The sequence below is a fragment of the Danio aesculapii genome, chromosome 8, assembly GCF_903798145.1.
Source record: "Danio aesculapii chromosome 8, fDanAes4.1, whole genome shotgun sequence".
NCBI classification, from domain to species: Eukaryota; Metazoa; Chordata; class Actinopteri; order Cypriniformes; family Danionidae; genus Danio; species Danio aesculapii.
The window spans coordinates 27,066,597-27,087,074 of NC_079442.1; the positions used below are offsets into that span (position 1 = coordinate 27,066,597).

The 20,478-nt window shown below is 37.5% G+C and overlaps 1 protein-coding gene across 1 annotated transcript in view; it reads right to left on the reverse strand.

The window, feature by feature from the left end:
• Positions 1-6,128: 6,128 nt before the first annotated feature.
• Positions 6,129-20,478, reverse strand: part of sema3bl (sema domain, immunoglobulin domain (Ig), short basic domain, secreted, (semaphorin) 3bl) — a 67,660-nt gene continuing 53,310 nt past the window's right edge. The window contains exons 11-15 of the mRNA XM_056463522.1: positions 18,534-18,625; positions 18,121-18,162; positions 15,026-15,251; positions 10,919-11,046; positions 6,129-9,277 (exon numbers count right to left, since the gene is read on the reverse strand). Of these exons, the coding sequence (XP_056319497.1) occupies positions 8,810-9,277; positions 10,919-11,046; positions 15,026-15,251; positions 18,121-18,162; positions 18,534-18,625 (956 nt within the window). The 3' untranslated portion in view covers positions 6,129-8,809. The remainder of the gene's footprint in view (positions 9,278-10,918; positions 11,047-15,025; positions 15,252-18,120; positions 18,163-18,533; positions 18,626-20,478) is intronic.

The following is a 20,478-nucleotide window of genomic DNA, read 5'->3' on the forward strand; positions in this document are numbered from 1 at the left end:
TACTCTTCAGTTTTATTTTTGAAAGAGAAAGAGTGCTGTGTGCGCGTCTTTATGTGTGCCAAAGACAAAAAAAAAGGTGTGTGTGTGTATTAGTAGTATAGTAGTAGTAGCGCAATCCCGCCACACGAGTGCGCTGTTGTTCATGAGAAGCTTCGCGCTTGTTGATGCGTTGTTGGTAAGTAAAGTATCTTCTTTAAGAAAAATAAACATAAAACGAGTATGTCGAATGAAATCAATTAAAAAAAACACATTTTCTCCCTTATTAGCTACAGAAATAATATAAAAAACTGAATATAAATCGTAACGTTTCCACGCGGTCTTGCTGTGACAGCTATAGTGATGATTAATGATGCCTATTAGGACTAATTAACCCTTCATTAGCTTCTAACCTTGCGGACTCTCATTAGAAGTGCTGACTTAAGGTTTTCAGTGTCTGCCTCACCTATATATATATATATATATATATATATATATATACTCATATTTATTTTTTGTGTTTCTTTTCCGTCACCCAGCCGCCAGACAGTTTAAGTGAGGAGGCTGAAAAAACAAACCTTGATGTCGGAAAGAAAAGAGACAAGATGAGTGGAGAATGATGAGCTTGTACAAGTGGCTTAGAAAAACACATCCTCGCCGAACCACGAAAATGAGTTCATTAAGCATTAATTAGGCTTTAGAAAATATTATAATGTTGATATAATAATTACAAGAGTGGGAAAACCAGTTTAGCGCAAACTATGCAGTAGCCCCCTTGCAAAAAGAAAGTGGTGCCCCTCGCTGCATAAACAAAACGGTTAGTGCCATCATAAAGTTTATTTACAAGAATTTTATTTATTTATTTTTTATACTAAGGAAAATACAATGAAATCATGCTTCTTTTTATGTTTAAACTACCCATAAAAAGCTTTTTGTGAAAGAATCCTTTAAACATGTTATTTTCTGCACAAAGATTACAATGTCTGAAACGCTCATTTGACACATGCGCTGGCTTTCAGAGCTGACAGAACAAGTTTGGCTGATTGTGGTTAATACAATTGATTAATTAGATCAAAGTGAAACTGAAATCCACAATGAATGATTTTATCATTAACAGCAAAAATAAGACATTATTCAAAACTGATTATTTCATTATTATTTAATCAAATAGTTTGTGTTTTGACCGTGGAAGCATGGTAGCAGGCTTCATCCATGGGACATCCTATCAGAAACATACATTATCTGTTCCTAATAAAACATAAACACATTGAATAAAAAGTATTTCATCACAAACATTTCTAAAATGAACTGGTTGATTTCTGTGAGTTGTTCTGTAAAGGAATTTGTCATTATTTGCTTCTCAGATTTTTCTTTATTAAAAACACTACTAATTTGTAAACCCTATTATTGTCCTTGTCCTCAGCACAATTGAACCTACAGTACAGCTTTAATAGTTTTATGCTAAAAACTGTTATTTAGGGGGAATAAAAACTTCAGAAATTGCAGGTTTAGGTATCATTCACACCAATTGATTAAAAACAATTATAAATAGAAATTATAAATAAATACTACAAATATATAACACAAATAACGTTACAATTGTCCCCATGTTTCTGTCAGTCCTGTCATATTTGCATTAAATTTCACATAAATTGTGTGCGTTACACCTTTAAGGTTATGACTTGGAAGTGTCATCATTTGACGGAGGAGAAGCTGACAGTGATCAAGGATGCGTTCTATCATTGATTTGCATGACTTTGTGCTTCTTGTGTATGATTTTTTGAGGATGACAAGCTTAAAGGTCATGTTGGAGGTCAAGTGAAAATGTATGTTTCTGGTAGAATGTCCCATATTTAATTGGTTAACATATAGTTAGGACCCACTCCCCTTCTTCCAGCTTAATGCCGCCCCTTTTAACACACCATTAAGATGTCTACAATTAACTAATTGAACAAAACACAAACAAAGCTCACTTTCCCTCTGCTTTTTCAGTGGAAGTACACTAACTTGTAAACCCCCAGGGCTGGGAAACCTTCATACACTATGGCTAATTTAGTTTTTTCTGAGTCAACATTTGCTGTGGAGTCGAGCATGTCACATTTTCCAAAATCCTCCCAAGACAAGAATGTTTGTTGAATAGTTTTAGGACAAACTTTATGAAAAGATTTGGTCCACTTCCATTGTCTAAAGACTGTGGGGGAAACCAGAGCAAACTTGGAGAAAACTTGCAAACTCTACACAGAAAGGCCTTCTGGTTCAGCCAGGACTTGACCTAGTGACCTTCTTGCCGTGAGCAGCAGTGCTAACCACTGAGCCACTGTGTAAACAAGTAATATTTAAACCAAATATACACACATTTTCAAAAATGGCATCAATAGTTTGCCTTTATTATGAGAGAAAATGCAGGGTTCCACACAAATCCTTCATGTTGTTCCAACACAAATCAATTAGGTTAACGTAATCGCTTTTACAAATTAAACGAATTGAACAAAAAACAATAAAATTACCGCAAAAAAGTCATTAAATAAGTCATTTTTTGAGAGTGATGTGCTTTTAGAGTAATTTAACAGCACACTTTAATTATTGGGTGAACTTATCAACCTGCACCGAACCGACTGTATTCTTTTAATCAATAGTTCCAGTCCCCAAAATACTGTATATGAACTTGTATATCTTATTGAAATGTTATTAACACTAAGAAAATTTGTCTTTATTAGAAATGTTGAGTCAATGGCTCTTTGGAGAACCAAACACAGTTCTTCTAAGTACTTTGTCCGTCTGCATGTTTCTGTAAGGTAATGTTTGTTTCTAGGCAGCTGCACAGCACAGGTATGTCTGGACCTTGAGGGTGTTTGTCCATGTTTCTAAACAGGAAGTTGGCCATTGGCTAGCGTCAGTGATGACAGTTCCTGCAGCTGCTCCGCTTCACTGTTTACACCAATAACTTCTACACACTTCCGCAGTCTTCACTTAATGACTGTGTTAGCTAAGCTTTCTTGAGTTAGAGCACTTCAGATAAATGTGAGACTGATGGAACAGGATACAGCGAGAAACATTAGGAATGACGTGAGCAAGTGAAGTTTAATATTTTTTACTTAATGGATAAAAAACAACAAAATTAGTCCGTATTAGGAAAAAATAGTTGTGCTTTGAATTTTGACTCCTAATATTCCCCGTATGAGCTACAAACAGCACATGATATATGACAACTTTTGACACTTTGATAAAAATACTAAGCTCTTGTGTGAACAGCAGTAACGGTGAATCTGACACGGTTTCAAATCAACCAGGCTTTATGTTCGTGTACTTGACATTTTCACTCGCTGACAAACAAAAGAAGACTTTGGCAACCAATAAAGCAACGCATAAATATAGTATCAGTTTACACATCCTGTAAAATAGACACTGGATGTTATCAGTTATGCAGAGGTCACATTCAATCACTTTTGATCTGCTACAGTCACACTGAGTTCTCTGTAGAAAGAGCCATAAAGAGGTAATTGTTTGACTCCCTTTCCTCCTGAAAAGTTATTGTAACAATAAACTGGCTGCATTTCAAACACATGGGGAAAGAAATGTAGTGCTTTCAATGCTTTCTGCTACTGCCAAAGTGAAATGATTCCAATGCGCTTGAACACCGGTGAATCTGAGGTTAAAAGATATTTAGACGCATCATTTCTAAAGGAAAGTCTGTGAATCTTAATAATTAAATTGTGTTTTGGTAACCAGTGCTTTCATGATGAGTATTATAAGGGAAAGGCGAAGGATTTGAGTTATTTACTTCTATTCTCAGTTCCTAATGAAATCTGTTTAAAGCTTGGCATACTCAGAAAGATGTTCATAAAACTGCACATGGCCTTTAAAAATGTTATTTAATTTGCAGGAATTTTCCAGGCCTCGAGTTTACACTTTTTAATTAAGCTTCCTGATTTATTACCAAGACCTCATTCTTCAGTTAGAAAAAAAACCCATCATTGACTGACTCTAGGAGCGACACGGTGGCTCGGTGGTTAGCACTGTCGCCTCACAGCAAGAAGGTCGCTGGTACGAGTCCTGGCAGGTTAGTTTACATTTCTGTGTGGAGTTTGCATGTTCTCCCCATGTTGGGTTTCCTCCTGGTGCTCCAGTTTCCCCCACAGTCCAAAGACATGAGCTATACAGTAGGTGAATGAAATAAAGTACATTTTCTCAATTTTAAACTAAGATGCTGCAAATTCTCTTAAAAACAGCATGTGGAATAAACTGTGTACGCGCTCTCTGAACATTAGGCCATTAAAAGGTCAATTTAAGCTTGTCAAAAACTCCCTTTAATAAAAATGAAATCTTACAAAATGAATCTCTCACACTCCATCTGTGTTGTTTATGATGAATTCAGTGCAAGAACAGCTTTAGATGTTCAAATAGCTGCAGTACTATGACTTTGCCACAGGAAAAAGTGTGTCTACTCAAAAAAAATGTTCAAACTTCTCATTTAAAATGAGCTGAAACAACACAATTCCTGAGGGGTTTTATTTTTTGGACAACTTAACTGTTTTATGTTCAATCCACTTAAATTTCCAAAAACTAATAAGTTAACTTAATTCCTTCATGTTGTCCAAACACAAACCCATTGTGTGGAACCCAGCATTTTGTTTTTACAGTGTATGCCTGCTCAGACTATAGGTGTTAACTACTTTTACATGTTAAAGATGTTATTGTTTTTATAAATATGAATGTTTGTCGTGGATTAAAGTGATGAAATCTGAGCAGAAGCACACTTTATAAGTTAGGCCACAAGTGTGACCCTTTTTTAACCCTTTAAATTTTTTCGGACCCTTTTTGTTTGTTTGTTTCACATTTGTATTCAGTAAATTAGTCCATATTTAGGACATGTTTTCAAAGACATTTTTAATCACAAAGAAGCTAAATGTGACTATTTAACTTTTTTTTTTTTTTTTTTTAGCTGTGGGGTGTCATGGTGGCACAGTGGGTAGCACGATCGCCTCACAGTAAGGAAGGTTGCTAGTTCAAGCCTCGGCTGGGTCAGGTTGCTTTTCTGTGTGGAGTTTGCATGTTCTCCATGTGTTTGCATGCGTTTTCTCCGGGTGCTCCGGTTTCCCCCACAAATCCAAAGACATGCGCTATACTGTAGGTGAATTGGATAGGCCAGTGTTTCCCAACCCTGTTCCTGGAGGCACACCAACAGTACATATTTTGGTTGTCTCCCTTATCTGACCCATTAACTTCAGGCTTTGGAGTCTCTTCTAATCTTCTGATGAGTTGATTCAGGTGTGTTTGATTAGGGAGAGGTTGAAAATGTGTACTGTTGGTGTGCCTTCAGGAACAGGGTTGGGAAACACTGGGATAGGCTAAATTGGCCATTGTGTATGCGTGTAAATGAGATTGTATGGATGTTTCACAGTGATGGACTGCAGCTGGAAGGGCATCCGCTGCGTGAAACATGCTGGATAAGTTGGCAGTTCATTCCGCTGTGGCAACCCCTGATTAATAAAGGGACTATGCTGAAAAGGAATTGAATGAATGAATGTTTTTAGACGCTGCTTTTGTTGTCAAGTTGAGGCACCCTAAAGAGCCTCTGGTTGCCAAAATGTTGCAAATCGACAGGGTTTGTGTTCAGGTCAGGGGTCTAAATCAAACAGCAATAAAACAACAACGCTTGACTTAACAATTATCTTTTCAGCACTAAGAGTGACACCATGGCACACTTTGACACTTATATGATGCAACTGTATCCACCTGCTAACTACATCACATATAAACACACATTTGGGCTCCATTTAGCGGGTGTTTTGGTTCTGGTTTATGAAGGTCCTTGCTGATTTTTATAGCTGTTTTACTGCGGTCTGTTCTCCAGCAGTGATTTTTCACAGCACAGCCGCTTGTACTTCACGTCCAGCCTCATACTGACTAATGACAGTAACGTATGACCTCACTTCAATGCGCTCATTTTTAAATTGAGCACTGACAACACGGTCTCAGAGGAGAAAAAGACCCTTTCAGTTGTACATGATAAAGCAGCGCATGTTGGAGGACGTTAAAGGAACATCTGTAATGCCGAACGCTCACACCCAGCCCCTGGGTCCCACTATGAGGGGGTCGCCGAACTGACCAAATCACTCTTCACGGATGGGAAAAAAAAAACTCCCATAAAACTCTGTGAGATGTTTTTATTTAGGTATCACTGAACCAAACACAGGTCGGAGTTTTCTGCATGCAAGAATCACTTTTAAATAACATAAATAGACACATTTGTGTGGTGTTTTTTATCTACAGAGAGAATGTTATTAGAAGTACGGCACTAGTTTAAGTTATTGTTTTAATGTAGTAAAAAGCTGATGGCGGATGAAGATCAGAGCAGTGCTGCTGTTTGCATTCGCACGCACGCACACGCACAAACACACACAAACAAACAAATCAGTTTCAGTGCAACTAATCTACGCAGTCAGTCCTGTCAGGGCATTCAGCAGAGTTTGTTTGTTTCTTTTGCTTGATTTATACCAGCGGTTTCATGATTTTTCCCTGAACTTCTGAAAAGACATTGGAGAATGTTTGCAAGCCAAACACTTTCTCTCCATCTTCAGGAAAGATTTGCAGAATGTTTTAGGGAAAGCAGTTCTTTTTTTCCAGACCTAACTAGAAATAAATAGGGTTCAAGTGATGAAGGAGATTTTATATGTTTAAAGTAACGATATGAAAGAGGAAACAAGTTACTGAAGTTGTCCAACAGCTATAAATGATGAGAAGTCTGATCAGCTGTCTAGTTTTCTATAAATTCAGTTTTTATATATGAAAAAACATAATAATTATGTTTCCGTTTGGAAGAAATATACAGTTAGACGATCACTGGGTCAAAAATAAAGTTATTCATCTCAGAAATAAATACATGCACATATTAAATTATGTTTAAATGTAACCTGTATAATAGTGTACTACTGTACTGTACTGTACTGGATAAAACAGCAAAGACACACAGCAACGTTACATTAACATTGATAATACAGTTATTCATCTTAGGTCATTTAAAACTCAATTAATAACTGACATGCAAGACAACGCTAGTCAAATTTCTGAGACTGATGTGAGTTGGTGTTGAAGTATTGACACTGACAACAACCATTGTCTGGACCAATCAGAGGTAAATATTGCAGAAAGGCAAATAATACAACGCACCTCCACCTTTTCTGGTTCTGAAAGCAATTTTCCCATTCATTTTCCCATGTGGACTTCTTTAAACAAATATTCAAAAATGTAGTTTAGTGTTTCTCAACCACGTTCCTGGTGGACCACCAGCTCTGCACATTTTCCATGTCTCCTTAACCAAACCCACCTGATTCATATCATCAGCTCATTGGTAGAGACTGAAGGACAAGGGAGAGATGAAGGAAGCAGATCTCACGTAACGTTCATGAGAAATACTATAGTAAGAAAATTACCAATGATTATTTGATGTATTTGTTGCGGAGTTAATTCAAGCCTTTCGATGACTCACATACAATGTCATTACAAAGTTCACGCACACACACAGCGTGAGTGTTGACGTACAAAATAAACCTGATTTACCGCATTTGAAGCGTCTGCTTTTATAATTGTACTGACATGCAGCTGTGATGATAAAGACGGTAAAATCGCTGTAATTCATTACAAATGCACTGTTTTAAAAACATTTTAAACTAGTAAAACTCATTCTTGATCACATTTAAATATGGTTGATGATCACAGAGAGCTGAACAGATCTTTTAATCCCAGTTGCTTTGTGCACATCCTGTCTTGTTGATATGATTATACACAGTACTACGGAGACATGTTAATATGCGGCAGTCAATCAATTCGGTGGGGGGGGAACCACACTCCTACATCACGTTGTGGTCGGCCTCAAAATGGGAGGGATTTGGATCCTTTTTTAACACCAGGTAATTAAAAAAAGAGACTTATTATGTTTATATCAGCCCAATATGACTGTGGACACACTACACCTACACACAGTTCTGTCCAAACAGCTTCCAAAAGATGATTTACATCATAGGTGCCTTTTAAAAGATTATTATAACCATTAATGTAAATAAAATATTTCATTATGGAAAAAATTAATGACTTTTTTTTTTACTCCCAGACCTTTTGCATTGATGTATTCTGTAAAATTATTATTGGTTGTTATTTCATGTTGGCTAATGCTGAAGTGAACCTTACTAAAAAGTGCTACAAAAACTTTACATTAAAATAAACTCTGTACATAGTTGTAAAGCGAATGATGGCATTGTAGTGTTTCAAGCTAATTAGGAGCAAAATCCATTCTGCTGAAGTCTCAACAGTCGTCAAGCTATGATTTAGTTAGCAGAAAACAGTCTAATTAGTCTTAACTTTTAATCCGTTACAGCTTAATATACTGGCAAGCTGAGTTTTGTTGAGCGCTGCCACGGTTCTCTGCTGAGGAAAAGTCTCTGTGCATTATGCCCAGTTGTATCCCAGCCAGATGTATCTTAAATGAATGCATGTTTTTTGGCACCTGTTTTAGCAGTGGCGGCGCTCCAATCTACTAGTCCCATCCTGTCTGCCCTCATTTGTTCCAGTAAAAAGGTTTTGCAGCTGCTGAGTCTTTAAGTGAGACATTTAACATTAGCTATGGTCTACTGTGAGGCGATGCGGCCGGCTGTCTTGGTCATGGAGATATTTGGAGAGTGCGCTCAAGAATGTCCTAATTAACACAGGGGAAAAAAATGGACTGTTAAACACAAACCTACAATATTTTACATCACCACAAACAAAAACAAGTGTGTTTAAGTGTGTAAGAGTATCTATCCAGTTGTCCAAAGAAGTCCATTTGCTACACTGTGTTTTACTGTAGTGTGTGGACGTCCCTTGGAGAGCGGATTCGAGATTCTCCTGTGCTCTTTTGGACTCTTGCTCTCCTTGCTGAGTCCTGCGCTTGCCGATATTTGTCCATCATGCTTTTGTGTTTGCGCCTCAGCTTCTCGTTGCACCAAACACGTTCACAGTACTGCTCCACCTGCGGTAGGTTTGAAGGACCAATCAGCTGCACGACGTCTTTAAACCATGCCCTTGCTGGGCCACGATTGGCTGTGGCGGAGTTGGCGGGACATGGTGACCACACTTTATATTTGCTGTCTCGTGATAGGAGGTCTGAAAGGGTGTCTGCATTTAAGACGTCCAACCAAAAGCGGGAGAGTGTTTGCGTAAATCCATGTTCACCAGAACGACACACGTAGATGCCTTCGTCCTGCCGCAGCACACGGCGGAATAATAAACCGTCATCTGTTTTAATGATGCGTTCATCAAACACCACCTGAACGAAGAGGAAAGAAGAAAAATGCTCAAACTAAATCTCTTTCAGAATTTACCACATAACCAGATGCAACACGATAATATCCCAATGCAACATAACTATGAGAAAATTAATCAAGAACTTGAAGGTGCTGTATGTTAGAGCTGAAGATCTTTGCCCAAACCTGAAGGAACCCGATGGGTTTGGGCTTAATTTCTATCATTTTAGACAGGGTTAGGGAAAGGATTTTCAAATTAACAAAAACTAAATATTAATTAAGGCATAAATGTATAATGTAGACAGAGTATATAGGCTAATGCTGGCATTATTCTTTTAATATTCAGCTTCACCATTGCCTTAAGGCCAGATTTTGAAGAGAAGTGGCGAAACAAATCCCGCAGAGCCTTTATCTTAATTTCATTATTGCCAAATACTTGTCATAATTTAGAATTTATTTTAATTAAATTTGTTAGGAAAGACTTATTTTTATTGGTGTGTTGGCCAATTTAAAGGCTAAGTGTATGTACCTAGGCCTATTTAGAGTCCTGAGATGTTACGATGCTACAGAGGACTTTTATTTCTTTGTTCCAACTTCCAAGTGGCCTATAGCATACGTTTGTTATGAATAAATTATGGTTAAACACGTATAAATGACTCAATCTTGAAAAAAGGCAAAAGAGCTGAGTGCATGTGCACATTTGAATAATGTCAGGCTATAAACAGGTTCGGGCTTTTAAAAAGCTGCCAATCACGATGTACTTGTCGGGCTCGGGCCGAATTCTGTCAGGCTCTGGCCCTATAGGGCCTAACTTTTATGGCTTGATTACACCTGCTCTGTATGTAAGTTCTGACCAATTTTTTCACCAAAAGCTAATTTTTATTATGGTTAATATTCCTTCTATCATGTGCTGTTGATTTTATTTAGAACACGGTTTAAATCAGCCTTTAGGCTCCATAGTCAGGCACGCTCCTGCTGATGTCGTCAATCTGGCAACCTGCACTTGCGTGCATTTTGATCTAGGAATGCAACACAAGTTTAACCACTGAGTCTCAAACTTACATACTGCACCTTTCAGCTAACCTGAAGAGTGCCGTATCCTCAATAAAACGTATATAACCAAATTCATAACACACTTTATTTGTTTACACATATTTCAATGCTTCAACATTCATCTTTTTAAGATCTGATGTGAATGAATAATTATTGCTTTTCTTTATGGCTATGAAAGACATGTAAAATTAACACTCACAATTAGTTTTTTAACTCTATACAAATGAATTGAAACTTATCAGGTTGTCAAGTATTTGTGCATGCCTAGACTGAACACAATAAATGTGCACAATGTTACAGTTTTTCAGTATCAGATTTGCGTAGTTTAAACAAAGATGATGACAATATTATTTCTAAAAACAGTTTTTAAATGTTTCAAAACACAAAAATAAATAAGCAGTAAATAAGCCAAAATGCATAATTATTGTCTTGTTTCAGAGATGCCTGAAGACTGTGCTGTAAAAAACATCATATACTTAAAAAAATAATGAACAACTGACATCCCTGGCATTAAACTGTCTACTAACCCCTCAATAAATGCAATGACACTGAAATATAAGTCATGATGTTTTTTGGTGTCATTTTGTTGTCTTGTACAGTATGTCTCTCACCTCCTCTAAGTAGTCATCTCTCTGAATGTGCCATGTGACAGTGGCCTGCGGCGATCGAGGGACGCACTCCAGGAAGGTGCTGTTGTTCTCTGTGCCGTAAACAACCCGTTCTTCAGTCAGATCCTCCACTGAACAGAGGAACACATCCCTCTTAATACAGTCACTTTAAACTGCCTTGTGTTATTTTGCCTTATTCTACAATAGGTTTACATCCGGGGTGTAAAAATCTTAAGTGATTTGTTGGAGATGTGAAACTCCCCCTTTCTGAAAGCTTTAATTTGGTCATATGATAATCTCTTGAGGTTGGTCTACTGCTTACAGAATGTATTTGAAACAAAATGCCCATTACTTTATCTGACCTGGAGGCTTCCTTAGCTCAGCACTCATAAATACTGTTAATACAGTAATAATAACTGAGAGAGGATTTAACTACATACATTCAAGCTTGTCAAATGGTGAAACACTGGAAAAACTAGCTGATTATCCTGAATCTCCATTACAAGCAGAACATAAGTAGAATGTTTCCAAATTTGTGGTTCGTCTTTGCCTCCTTTAGTTGTAAAATAAGTGTGTGTACAACATGTTTAAGCGAGGATTTGCATGTGTGAGAATTTTAGGGGTTTGCATGTGTGCAATTGGAATTTCTGATGACTTGATTCAGTGGTTCAGAATTTACTTTGCGTCTGTATGTGTGTGTGTGTGTGTGTGTCAGTGTAGAGGAAAGTTACTTGTGAAAGTAATGGCATTACATTATTGAATTAGGACGCAGTGGGTAGCACGTTCGCCTCATAGCAAGAAGGTCGCTCGTTTGAGGCTCTGCTGGGTCAGTTGGCATTTCTGTGTGGAGTTTGCATGTTCTCCCTGTGTTCGCGTGGGTTTCCTCCGGGTGCTCCGGTTTCCCCCACAAGTCCAAAGACATGTGGTATAGGTGAATTGGTTAAGCTAAAGTTTTCCGTAGTGCATGAAGGTGTGTGAATGAGTGTGTATTAATGTTTCCCAGAGATTGGTTGAGGCTAGAAGAGCATCTGCTGCGTAAAAAATATGCTGGATAAGTTGCCGGTTCATTCCGCTGTGGCGACCCCATATTAATAAAGGGACTAAGCCGAAAAGAAAATGAATGAATGAATTATTAAATTACTCCCCCCAAAAAATTAACTAGTTCCTTTACTACAATAAGTAATGCGTTACATTACTATTGAGTTACTTTTGCATTACTTTTCCTTACCTTTGCTGAGGCTTGAACTCTTTCAAAACTTGCAGGGTTTTTTTTACCTCTACCTCAATACTTAGAAAAGTAATATTATTAAATAACTCACGTTACTTGTAATGCATTAACCCCATCACTGGTGTGTGTGTGTGTTAAAAAACAATAACGGTATTTATTATACACTTTGATCTTTAAAACTTTGCAGAACATTCACAATCGCATTTCAATACACACTGCACTACATGCATATAATGTATTTTTAAAAAAGCTTTAAAGTGACACTTCAACAGTCACACAACACGGTTCAGTGTAGGGTCATTCAGGGATTTTCCACTGCGTATGCGTTTGTATAAGTGTTAACACATACATATATAATCCCTTTTCATCACCAACATCCTCACCTTTGGCATGCAAACACTCATGTGCTCTTCACTCACACCTCTTTTGTTCTTTCCTCTCATTCTCTCTCTCCTCTGTGATGAGCGATGGAGAGTGATCTGCCTGTTCACCTCTCACTCTATCAGTTCCTGTCTTTCACAGACAGTTTGTCCCAGTTAGGGCTGGGTATCGTTTCAAAATTTTTGATACCGATACACTGAATTAGATACTGGTTCCGAACGATTATTTTTTTGATACTTTTAATTTAAGAAATATATTTTAACAAGATTATTCTTTCAGGATGTTCGTGACACTTTTGACAGCAGGCTTATCTCTAAGACAAATAAACAAAGGAACAAAAGCACAAAATGAAAAGTGTAGTTAACACAATATATTAGTGCAAACAGTTTTAATAAAGTTCAAGCAGTTTTAAGTCAATTAATTGTAAGTATTTGTGAGGCTTACTGCTGCTTAAAGGTTTAGTTCACCCAAAAATTGAAATTCTGTCATTAATTATCTACAAATGAAGTTATTTTGGATTTAATCCAAGAGCTTTCTGATCCTCCCATGGATAAATCATTGAATAAAGTTATTTTTGTTTACTTTGCGCACAGAAGTATTCTTGCAGCTTCATATAATTATGATTGAACCATTTATATTGCATGGACCTATTTTGACTGTTTTTGGTTCCTTTCTAGGCATTGAAAAATGCAAATCCAGTAAATCTAATCTTTCTCCACAGTAGAAAAAGGCAGCAAACCTTTAACAAAAAAATGTGTAACGGCCCTGTGGCATTCATCTTTCCTTTCTTTGTTCATTTTTACTTTTTCTGCCAGTGTAAATGGATTATCACTTGATGGTCCCTTAATTCCAGGGTCAGCAGGAGCAGAGACTATAACATGAATGTAAACTTCATCATTTATTGTTAACCTTAAAGCATTTTAGTATCAACTTAGCCAGGTATTTAAAGCCATCAAAACAGTACATAACGTTACACAGCGTACGCTAGGTCAAAAAAGGATTAATAAATTTACCCCACACAAACTTAAGCCCCGTTTACACTGTCAGGTCTTGATGCCCAATTCCGTATACATATAATACTGCCTATATCAGATTTTTTTCTGTCCGTTTACACGTTCTTTTAATTGTGACCCATATCCAATTCATGTCTTTACACTTCCCGTACAATTTACAATGTATGCATAAACGCGGGTTCTAGCATCTGTGCCACACTAGCCACGATGGAAGAAACTGTCTTGTTTATAGCTCTGCGAAATATGCGAATCGTAGTATAAGCAGTGAATGGTTCAGTCCAGATTTACCCCCACGCAGTTTACGTAATAGTATGGCCCTGATGTGTGTGTGTGTGTGTGTGTGTGTGTGTGTGTGTAGTAGATGTAGCCTTTGCCTGTGTGCGCACTGGTGTTGTTGGAGAGAATAAAGTTGTTCTGTGTAGCCCGCAGTGAGTGTATTATTAGCGACAAAAAGCAAAAGTTACAACACGAAGTTCGCCCAACTTTAAAATGATTTTAAGGCTGGGGGTGGGAAAGGGCCGTCATCGCAGCTTGCGCTTTATATGCTTTTATGATGTCCTCAACCATTCAGAGGAATGTGCGGGTACGAGAGAGAGATCTCAGGTCTGGTGGTAGCAAAATGTGGCAACTGACCACTTTCCTCCATGTTTTCTCTGTTGTTGTTGTTTACCGCGTAGGAATCTCCACACACGCTCTTCCTTCTACATCATTAAACCGCGGAGAAGCACCACATTGTCACAAGTTTAATGATGATCAGAACAGAACGCCTCAGTAAATAAATCCGATCTGCCTGTTTACATGACAGTCGCATTGTCACATATCCGATTTATTTCCACGTATGAAGGAGACCTGAAACCGATTGCTGAATATCCGAATGCATGCGTTTTTTTTCTGTTTACACGGTCATCATACAGATCCGATCTGTGTCACATATGAACAAAAAAATCGGAATTGAGTCACATTTAACTGCAGTGAAAACGGGGCCTTAAACTTAACTTTAACGGTACACAGTGGGCGTAACCGCCATAACTTTTCAAGACAGCCTCGCTGCAGCTCAGCCAATCACCAGCATTTGATCTGGGCATGTTAAGGATGCAGGTTTTCTCCAAGTGGTGCTCACTGACGTTGACAAGATTATACCCTTGGGTATCGAAATTTGGTACCGAACGAAAATGATTTTTTCGATACTCGGTAGTATCGAGACGGTTCGGTCGGTGCTTAAAAAGTATCGAACTCGATACTTAGCCCTAGTCCCAGCAGAGTTTGGAGATTGCCCTTCAAACCCTATTAATCTTTTTATTAGACAAGCTCAAAAGTGTATTGAAGTTTCTAACTCCACTGATTGAACAAATCTCTGAAGAAATTGCACTCGCACATCAGTGAGCTCTTTAACATATAAACGCAATTGAAGTTGTCAGAGGAACCTGCTGCTACATTAACATTCATGCTGCATGGCTGCGCTCAGTTAAGGAGGCTGTCATTTCTTACTGCTGAGGTTTTGGTCCATGCACTGCACTGCTGGGTTTGCATGTTTGATGTCCTGTCTGCGGTAGCGGCGTTTGGTGTTTGGCAGGTATCGTGTGCAGGTGTGTCCGTCCCAGGCGCAGTATGGATCTCGAGCCAGACAGCACTCAGCACAGGCTTTACCGTACAAACTGCAGCGGTGCAGCGGCACCTGGACAACACCTGACTGTGATCCAACGAACAGAGTTTGCTGAAAGAGAAAGAGAAAAATAACTGATTTAGTTCCATTCCTCCACAGTTCCCTTGAGCAAAACAGAGATAGTTCTGCCAAAAACCTAAATTAGGTCAACAATTACAAAGACATCAATCATTCCACACTTCATATCATGGGTACATATTTTTTCTGTGAAAACGAAGAGAAGATGCTTAACAAAATGTTTGGGCTGCACTTTTTTCATATATTTAAAATGAATGAGGAATAGTTCTTTCATTTAAGGATAAAAAAGTGGGAAAGTCTCCATATTGGGATCAGAGAGAGGCCAACTTAGCCTCTCTCAGATCCCCGGGGCTCTGCGGAAAATTGTAGAAATTCCCAATTGACCCTTCCCTAAGCCCTGCCCTCCTTAGTTACTGTTGCTACGCCTGTCAAGCTTGTCTGGCACATCTATTACAACATGTATGCGCCAGTGTCAGACATTGCCAGGGATACAATCAGTCATTTTTGGTGAACAAGTGAGAAATCTGAGAAAGCCAGACAAAAAAGCACTGCAATATGCATTACTGGCATATATTCATGACTTAATACGCAACCGATTAGAAAATAACTTAATCAAAATTGAAGCTAGGTAAGCCTAGTCGCCTCATACGCTGAGAGGTCAAATTTTAATTTAAAATTAAAATAAAATTCAAATTAATACAATAATCACAATTTTTTTAGCCAAAAAAACTGATAGACTAATTGTTGTGCAATGAAATATAGCGTTACTAACCAACGAGGAAACACACACGGACAGTGCTTCTACATAATTCATTCATAGAAAGAGCAACCAGAAAGGGGAAATTGATGGATTTGTGCCGAATATTAGCATCATTGACCCAAAACAATGTACAGCATCTTTAACTGTCAGTATGTTTGTGTGCTTTTTATACCGTTTCAATTCTAATTTGCAGTTAAGTGGAAAAAATAAATAAATTGAAACACTAATCAAAGTATAAATAGCAGAAGAGAACTAATAGATTTTCCCTCCCAGCAAATATTAATCCGACATCAAATATAAAACTAACACTATATAAAACACTATAAGACACTAACCCGGTATAACACTGCGCTCCTTTAGCACCCCTCACACAGTTTGATCCACGCTGGCATTTCTCCCCCTGGGTTTTAGGTTTTGAAAAGGGAAAAAATTCCACCATCCTGTCCAAACTTTTAGGATACCGGGTATCAGATTTGCACAATCCATTTGCACAACGCATTGGCTTGTTTCCCTCGCTCAAAAGCTTGACAGACCTCCTGCACGTAGCTACGGTTGCTAAGCCACGATTGGTGTGTGGCGGTTTCCAGGTATGGCTTAGCGAAGGGTCAATTGAACTAGAGCTGGGCGATATGGCAAAATGCAGTCTCTATAATTATTTTCCATACTGAATGATAACGATATGTATTTTGATATAAGTTGTTAATGCTACCAGATTTAAAAGAGTACCTCAACATTGACTGAAGCCACAAAAAATAAAGAGTCTTTTAAATTACATAACTCATTTTCGGCTGATAAATTTTCGGTGGCTGAAAATATCAACATTCATTCATTCATTCATTCATTTTCTTTTCGGCTTAGTCCCTTTATTGATCTGGTGTTGCCACAGCGGAATGAACCACCAACTTATACAGCATATGTTTTACACAGCGGATGCCCTTCCAGCTGCAACCTATCACTGGGAAACATCTATGCACATTCATTCACACACATACACTATGGCCAATTTTAGCTTACCCAATTCATCTAAAGCGCATGTCTTTGGACTTGTGGGGGAAACCAGAGCACCCAGAGGAAACCCACACGAACACGGGTAGAACATGGAAACTCTACACAGAAATGCCAACTGACCCAGCCAAGGCTCGAAAATATCAATAAAACAAACACTTTTAGATTCCCTTTTTTGCACATTTCTGCTTTGTGATTGGCTCTTAGATCAATACAGAGTAAAAAAAGTCCAAAGACTTAAAGGGTCTTTGATCTTACCAAAGTTGTACATTAATAAGGTGGGCCAAACTCACAACAGTGAAATTAGAAAAAAAAAAATGAAATAACATGCTACACGGCAACGCAGTGGCGCAGTAGGTAGTGCTATTGCCTCACAGCAAGAAGGTCGCTGGTTCGAGCCTCAGCTGGGTCAGTTGGCGTTTCTGTGTGGAGTTTGCATGTTCTCCCTGCGTTCGCATGGATTTCCTCCGGGTGCTTCAGTTTCCCCCACAATCCAAAGACATGCGGTACAGGTGAATTGGGTAGGCTAAATTGTCTTAAGTGTATGAGTGTGTATGTGTTTACCGGTGACGGGGTTGCGGCTGGAAGGGCATCTGCTGCATAAAACAAATGCTGGATAAGTTGGCAGTTCATTCCGCTGTTGCGACCCCAGATTAATAAAGGGACTAAGCCGAAAAGAAAATGAATGAATGAATATGCTAGCCTCAAAGGGGAACCTACAGTACCAAAATATTTGAAGTGCATGTAAATCCCATTTTACAGTGAAAGTATAAAAATCATATGAATTTGGAATGATTTAACGGTAAGTAAACAATAACAGAAATGCATTTTTGAGTAAACGGTTTCTTTAACTCCTGTGGCTCCAGGGATGTCTATGAAGTAAGTGAACTGTCAAGCAGTCTGGATGGAAAGCACCTGTTTCATGATGAATAACTAAGCAGCTGGTTGTTTTGCATGAATGTTTTATTGCTTTGGAGCCAAAAAGCATATACACACAAAGTGAAGTGGCATTTCTCCACACACAGTAAAGCCTCTTTGGGAATTTGTGGAAAAGGATTTTATGGTGCTGCTTATGTTACTACGCATGCGTTCATTTGCTGGAAGAGTACAGTGAGAGTGAACGATGTATGAACTTACCCTCTTCACAGATATGTCCATGGAGGTTATAGGAGTGGGCACCTGCAGAGAGAACATCATGAGAAACAGAACTATTGTACATGAAATCCGCTATTGCTGTTCTGACTTTCAGAATGATCACATTACCCACAAGTTATTTTTCACAAAATTGTGTTTTAGTAGATTACAAGATAAAAATAATCGGACTTTCAATAATAAGACTTTAAAACCTGTTTTCAAAAGTTAAAACGCAGTCGTTGTGTACAAAGGTGGGTAGTGTTAGTTATAGCTAGTAGTTATATAGTTGTAGATATATACATACTACAATATGTAGATAAACTACTTTGTGTAACTTGAAGCATGTATCACCTTTGACCATAAATGCACATCTCATTACACACACTAAAAACTCACACACATGTGCACTCACGAACCTTGAACACCTGCATTTCCTCCAGTGTAATCTCCTCACTGGCCAGAGAGTTACCGTTTCCAAGTACGATGACCTTTAGCACCGTCCCAATATCTGAAGAGGTCAAAAGTCACAGTTACCTATTATCATTCATCCAGTTTTATAAATCCACTTGTTGAATTGTAATATATGAAATACTGTTTAAAAATGTAAAGTCGTTTATGACCAATGCTTAATCTTATCACATATTAAAGCCAATCTTTTACAAACTCTGCACATTCTCTGCTACATTTCCAGATCCCAATATTTTAACGGGCTCAGCTCCTTATGAGGTTAAAATAAAATCATAAATATTATATATATATATATATATATATATATATATATATATATATATATATATATATATATATATATATATATATATATATATATATATATATATATATATTTATTTATTTATTTATTTATATTTATATATAAATTTAATAGTAATACACTTAAAAATGTTTGTCTAATATAGTAGGGTTGTATGCTAAACTAGCAGTATTCCACTGTATTGTATAGACAGGCATAGGCATTTGAGTTCTGAATGAGCCAAATAGGCTCAACACACCTGTTTACTGTAGTAAAAAAACACTTTCTATTTTCAAGTACATTTTTTTGTTTCCATGTATTAAATAAATAAAACGGACACTTTTCTAATTAAATGCCATTAATATTAATATATGTTAAGACCTACAGGCTAATTCACATATTTCATGATCTGAATCATAATAAGAAATAAGAAATACTTTTTAATACAAGCCAACACATGATATTTCTATGTCTGTCAGTGACTGACAGTTAAAATGAGTACATTCTCTAAGTGGTTCTGTCACTGTGTTAAATCCTTTCTGTCCAAGACTGTATGTTATAGTTAATGCCACACGCACTGTAATGTGTTTTATGTTGGTAGTTCATTTTGAAAAAACAAAACAGCAAAATGTACAATAAGAGTCACATTTTTCGCTGAAGGAAACAGCTGTGATGATGAGGTGAGCGCTGACGAAACCTGGCTCCTCCATGACATTGGGGTACAAGTGAAACAAGTGTATCTATAGCGAAGATCTATAGCAGATAATATAACATAAGCAGATATTATAACAATCTATCGATAAACACACACCTTGTTCTCTCGCTCTGCACAGCTGTTGTTTTCTGATCAAATGAAAAACAAAAGACGAGGAGGAGCCAAATTCTGTCACCGTTTCATATCAAATTTAAAGGGGACTAAGGCAATAATTTAGTGTACAGTTTATGAGCTAATCTCAAAATTTTTAGGGGGCTGAGTAGAAATATAAATAGACCTAGCAACGCTTATTACAGTTTGTTTAAATAGGTTTGGCAGAATTTTCACAAGCAATTGGTACATAAAATGCACTTTTGATGATCTGTTGTGATATAAATACTAAGAGTAGTATTTATATCACAACAGATCATCAAAAGTGCATTTTTCCAAACATTGCAGCATATTTTTAATTGTTTTACAGTTTTTCTCAATTACTTTGGCACATTTTTCGCAACAGTTTTAACATTTTTTAACTGTGAGTGCAAATGTCAAAATTGTTTGCTTTAACTTCAGAACTCAATTGCACATCTGCAAAATGTAGTTACTCACCCAGAACATTTCATTCATGCTTCAAAGCCTAGTTATCATGTCAGTAATTTGTCCAAGGCCACCAAAACAAAAAGTATTTGTCATCGTGTAAGCCACACATTAGTTGTTTTTTCACCATGACAGTCAATTTAATTTATTGATCCTAATGTTTAATCAATGGGATCACCTATTAAGTCCCTAGACTATCAACTTGTCTGATTGTTGTCTGACAATTTATAAGTTGAAGTTTCTGCAAGATCTTTCAGTCAAGAAATACCAATTACTACATTAAATTCTATTTTGCTTGCATATGCAAATGACTTGATGT